A 6712-nucleotide genomic window follows, 5' to 3' on the forward strand; every position below is an offset into this window, starting at 1 on the left:
TATATGAATCATATACATTATAAAATAAGATATAATTATGTTAAAAATTTTTGAGATTATATTTTAAGAATTGAAAAGTGTTTAATTAATTATATATGTATAATTATAAAACATTCCAAACCTTATCCATATTAAATTGTAGATATACATATTTGAATTTTAAACATATTTAAGTACCTATTCTGTCTGATACAATATATATATATATATATACATATATATATATATATTAATATATTAATATATCAGTTAACACCATATTTAATTTTATTGTAAAATATAAGAATGAAACTCGATATGGCTGAATAATGCTTCCTAATTTGTGTTCTTTTATCAAATGAGGCAAAATAAAAAAATAAAAATATATATATATATATATGTATAAATTTATATTTAGCATTATATACTTACTATAATTTTTAAAATATATTTATAAATACTAAACATAATTAAAACATTTAAAATACATGCATATATAAGTAAATTATAATATATATATCATATACTTATTTGTGTTTACACATTTAAAGTTTACATGTTTTCTTTTATTCTCTTAAGAATGAAATTATTATAAGACTATTTCACATATATACTTATATGTGTATGTAAAAGATAAAAAAAAAAAAAAAAAAGGAACTATAAATTTTATAATATCCTCGTCATATTAATATATGAAATAGGTTGACACATATCTATTAGGAATAATCTAGGATCATATATATATATATATATATATATATATTTTATATATAATTATTTATTTATATATGTTATGTATGTGTGTTTTTTCATTTTGGTTATTATCAGTATATGATCATCTTTAATTCTTATCATATAAATATACGTTAAATTTTTATGAAAAAAATAAAATAAAAAAAATGTTTATATTTCCAATAAAAAAATATTATGAACATGTTCATAATTTTTATGAGAATTTTCAAATTTATTCCTTGCCTTGTCAGGTAAAATATATATTTTTATTTCTTTTTTTGGTTATATAAATATTAAAAAATAAAGATTGCGAAATGAGAAAAAGAGAAAAAGAGAAATTGACAAACATAAAAGACTATATGTATTGGTTATTAAAAAGGAATATAATAATTTCTCATATATCGGCATATATACATATATATATATATATATGTATTTTATTATTTTATTTTATTTTTTTTTGGGGGAACATTTGAATTGATTATATGAGATAATACACATAAATTTAATAAGCATAACATATTGTATTATATTTTTTTATTTACATATACACTTAAATAAGTACTTAAAAGAAAACATTCGCGAGAAAAATAATATTATTTTGTTACATATGTATCATATTGAACTTTTATAAAAAATATATATTTTTTTATTTGATTGAAGCCTGTACTTTTAAATACAAGAAAAAGAAAAAAAAAAAAAAAAAAATTACATATATATTAAAATAAAAATAATGTTGTGCATGTACATAGGTCGATGTATTTCCTATATATATATTATTCTCATTTATATGTGCATTAATATATATAATGATTCCAAAAAAAAAAAAATTATAGTAAGCATGTATTTATATAATTGATAAGTATTTCTACATATAATATATATATATATATATATTTCAAAGATAATGAAAAAAAAAAAAAAAAAAAATTAAAATATTATACAGATTTATAACTAAAATTGCGTTACTTATGATTTATATATATATATTTTAATTTGTTTACTAATATGATTAAAAATATGTAAGTATTATATATTCTATATATTTTATATGTATATATAATATTATATTTTCTTGCACACATTTAAAATACCTCAAAATATTTATGAGGTAAAATTATATAACTCATGTTTTTTAATAAAAAGGAAATAACTATCATATTGCTTCTCTTATGTCTTAACATTTAAAGGCTTTGAATGAGCATATATAGTTTTAATATATATGTTTACTATAAATTTTTTTTTATCATTAAAAAAAGGTCAAAAAAAAAAAAAAAAAAAAAAACATAGTACACACACATTTAATAAATGTTCTATATAAAATTATATATTGCAATCTAATTATATATGTGCATATGTCTTTATATTATAAATAAATAATTATATATATATATATATATATATATTATATTTATTTGCTAAACTTATTATTATTTTATTTTATTTTTTCCTTATTATTTATGTACTCGTTTTATAGTTTTTCCTATAATTTCAACATATGAAAAAGTAAATAATATAACAATTATATTTATATACTCAGTTCTATTTATTTTATTTTTTTTCCTCATATATTATATTCTTTGATTATTTTTTTATCTTTTAATATGTGACTTATATTTACAAAAATAGAAATGTATAATATATGTTAATATAAAAAGAAATAGAAATTCCATTGTATGAAATAAAAAATTTTCTTTTTCTTTAAAACTATAAAACACAAAAAAAAAAAAAAAATAAATAAATAACAAATAAAAATATATATATTATATATCTGCTTATATATTTATTTACATATAATTATATTTTTTCTTTATAATATATTTTATTATATCTTTATAAAGAAGACATAAAAGAAAAAAATTGAGTAAGGTTTTTTTTCCCTTGAATATAAGAAAGTAATATCATAATAAATAATATATATATATGTATATATTTTATGAATTTATAATTATGAGTTTGTAAAAGTATATTTTATATAAGTTTCTATATAAGTATTTTGTATATATATATCACATTGAATGATATATAATATATATATATATATATATATATATGTGTTTTTATTTATTTATTTATTTAATATAGGTAGAAACCTAGACATACCCATTTTTATATTTATTTATTTGATTGCTTATTAAGATTATTTACCTAGCGTTTTACGAACGATGAGAGAAGTCATTAGTATTCACGTTGGACAGGCTGGTATTCAAATAGGAAATGCTTGCTGGTAAAACAAAAATAAAATACATACATATATATACATATACATATATATATATATATATATATATATATATATATGTTTGTTGATATAATTTTTTTCTTAATTTCTATTTTTAAAGAGATACATAATATTCAATGTATTATTATAAATATATTAATCAATGTGTTGTGCTAAAATACATGTGTATAAACTAAAATATATATATATATATATATATTTTTTTTTTCTTTTTATAGGGAATTGTTTTGCCTTGAACATGGAATTCAACCGGATGGTCAAATGCCAAGTGACCAGGTCGTTGCTGGTGGTGATGATGCCTTTAATACATTTTTCTCAGAAACGGGAGCTGGAAAACATGTAATAAAAAAAAAAAAAATATATATATATATATATATATTTATATATATTTATTTATATGTGTTTGTGCTTTTTTTGTGTTCCTCATTTTAGGTACCACGCTGTGTGTTCGTCGATTTAGAACCTACCGTCGTTGATGAAGTTCGAACAGGAACATATCGTCAGCTTTTTCACCCTGAACAATTGATATCTGGAAAAGAAGATGCTGCAAATAATTTCGCTAGGGGTCACTACACCATAGGGAAAGAAATTGTTGATGTATGTTTGGATAGGGTTCGAAAGCTAGCTGATAATTGTACTGGTTTACAAGGATTTTTAATGTTTAATGCTGTAGGTGGAGGTACAGGTAGTGGTCTTGGCTGTTTATTATTAGAAAGGTTGGCAATTGATTATGGAAAGAAATCCAAATTGAATTTTTGTTCTTGGCCATCTCCTCAAGTATCTACAGCTGTAGTAGAACCATACAATTCTGTTTTATCCACTCATTCGTTATTAGAACACACAGATGTAGCAATTATGCTTGATAATGAAGCAATATATGATATATGTAAGAAGAATTTAGATATAGAAAGGCCAACATATACAAACTTGAATAGATTGATAGCTCAAGTTATATCTTCATTAACAGCATCTTTAAGATTTGATGGTGCCTTAAATGTTGATGTAACAGAATTTCAGACTAACTTGGTACCTTATCCTAGAATCCACTTTATGTTATCATCTTATGCTCCTATCATAAGTGCAGAGAAAGCATATCACGAACAATTATCCGTTTCAGAAATAACTAATTCTGCATTCGAGCCTGCATCTATGATGGCCAAGTGTGATCCTAGACATGGAAAATATATGGCTTGTTGTTTAATGTATAGAGGAGATGTAGTACCAAAGGATGTGAATGCAGCAGTTGCAACTATTAAGACAAAGAGATCTATACAATTTGTTGACTGGTGTCCTACTGGTTTTAAATGTGGAATAAATTATCAGCCACCTACAGTCGTACCAGGAGGAGACCTAGCCAAGGTCATGAGAGCTGTTTGTATGATCAGTAACTCAACAGCAATTGCAGAAGTATTCTCAAGAATGGATCAAAAATTTGATTTAATGTATGCAAAGAGAGCATTTGTTCATTGGTATGTAGGTGAAGGAATGGAAGAAGGAGAATTTAGTGAAGCTAGAGAAGATTTGGCTGCATTAGAAAAGGATTATGAAGAGGTAGGAATAGAATCTAATGATGGAGAGGGAGAAGATGAAGGATACGAATGAACAAATAATAATTATATAAAAAAAAATATATACATATATATATATATATATATATATTTACCTATAGATAATTTTTTTTTTTTTTTTTTATCTCATACGTCATATATTCCTACCATATTATATATGTTCATAAAATGAATAAATGGAACATATATATCCTCTTATATCATATTGTATAATTATTTTTTATAAAAAAAATATATATATATATATATATATATATACATGAATATCTATATTTTTTTCTATGTATTTACACCCTCATAAGTTTAATATTAAAGAAAAATTGTACTTATTACAAATATATAAATATATAAATATATATATATATATATATATATATATATATGTATGTGTGTATGTACCCATGAATTAGTAGTAATTTATTATTTAATTATTTTATTTATTATATATATATATGTGGTATAAAATTAATTATATAAGAATTCATAAGTACATTCATAAAAAAATAAATGTATAAATATAATATTATTTTTTTTTTTATAAAAATTTAAATTTGTAGAATATATATATATTTTTTCCCTTTATTATTATTCATTATATAATAATATATTACACATATAAATATTTATTTATATATATATATATTTATTCTTTAAGCGAATAATTTATCTATACATCAAGTTACATATTAATGTTCATTTTGATAAATATATGATGAAAATTTTTTATTTTATTATATCTATGTTTACAATGTATAAAATAATATATAATATATGTTTTATAATATGAGCACACATAAGATTTAGTGTTATATAAATGTAGAAGTAAATATTAAGCAGTATCAGAAAAAAAGAATTTTTTTTTTTTTTTTTTTTTTTTTTTTTTGTTCTTTTTCAATGATATAAAAAATTAAACTTTAAGAAGTTTCTTTAAAATAGATAAAATTTTTTACAATTTCATTTTTTTTTTTTTTTTTTTAATATTTATTAGAAATAAAAATATAGGTTAACACATATATAATATTAACATTGAAAGGATAAAACAATAAGGAAAATACAAATAAAAATAATATATATATTATATATATATTATATATTTATTTATTTATGTATGTATTTTTTTTTATGTTTTAATTAGTCACGTGGTTTATCTCTTATTATAAGATGCTAAATATTTTTTCTTCAATTGAAAGAGAAACATGAATTAATAAAAAAATTAACGGGATTCATTCATTTTGTTTATAAAAAAAAATATATATATTTCTATATATATATATATATAATATTATATATTTATTAATATATTTATATTATTATATTATCCCCGTATTTTTATTTTTATTTTTATTTTTATTTTTATCTTTATTTTTATCTTCCATTTTGAATATACTAATTAGGAAGACTCTGTGGGGTTTTGAGGGGGTTCATTTTTTTTTTTTAGATAATTTGATAAAAACCAAAAAAAACATATATATATAAATATATATACCTATATATGTATATAAAATTAATTTGAGTTCTTTGAAAAGTTCTAATTTTTTTAATATTTAATGAAAAAATATATAAAAGATAATATTTAAAAAATAAAATTTTGTTTTGTTTTAAAATTTATTTTTTCCCTTATATTTTATGAAGCATATAAAAAAAAAAAATATATATATATATATTATATATATATATATATAATATAATAATATACTATACATATATTATAATATATATAATATTATATTGCATATTTGAAGGTTTGAAAAATATATCTATATATATAATATATATGTAATAGTATATTATATATATATAATAATATTTATTTTATATGAGGTATAAATATATTTATTGTAAATGTTAATATAATATATATTTATAATTACTCATATTTTATAAATATATATAAAAAAAAAAAAAAAAAAAAAAACTTAGTATATATATATTATGTTTATATTATATATAAAATAAATCATAAATCCTTTAAATATCTCAATTTTTATTATTTTTACATATATATATTATAAATATATTATATTATATATATATAACATTATAAAATATATGTATAATTATTATTATATAATATTTTTTATAAATTATTGAGGAATAATTTTATATTTTATATAAATAATTTTTTTTTTTTTTCATTTTAGATATTCTTAAATTTATTTATAAAAAAAGAAAAAAAAAAATTAATAATATT

At 18.3% G+C, this 6712-nt stretch overlaps 1 protein-coding gene across 1 annotated transcript; it reads left to right on the forward strand.

Annotated features, from left to right (window-relative positions):
* Window positions 1–2876: 2876 nt before the first annotated feature.
* Window positions 2877–4555, forward strand: PGSY75_0422300 (alpha tubulin 2; the record flags this gene model as incomplete). The annotated part of the gene is made up of 3 exons (XM_018784266.1): window positions 2877–2938; window positions 3172–3292; window positions 3386–4555. The coding sequence occupies 3 exons, from the start codon at window positions 2877–2879 to the stop codon at window positions 4553–4555; spliced, it is 1353 nt and encodes a 450-aa protein (XP_018643428.1).
* Window positions 4556–6712: the final 2157 nt, after the last annotated feature.

Source organism: Plasmodium gaboni, chromosome 4, assembly GCF_001602025.1.
Source record: "Plasmodium gaboni strain SY75 chromosome 4, whole genome shotgun sequence".
Taxonomy (NCBI): domain Eukaryota; phylum Apicomplexa; class Aconoidasida; order Haemosporida; family Plasmodiidae; genus Plasmodium; species Plasmodium gaboni.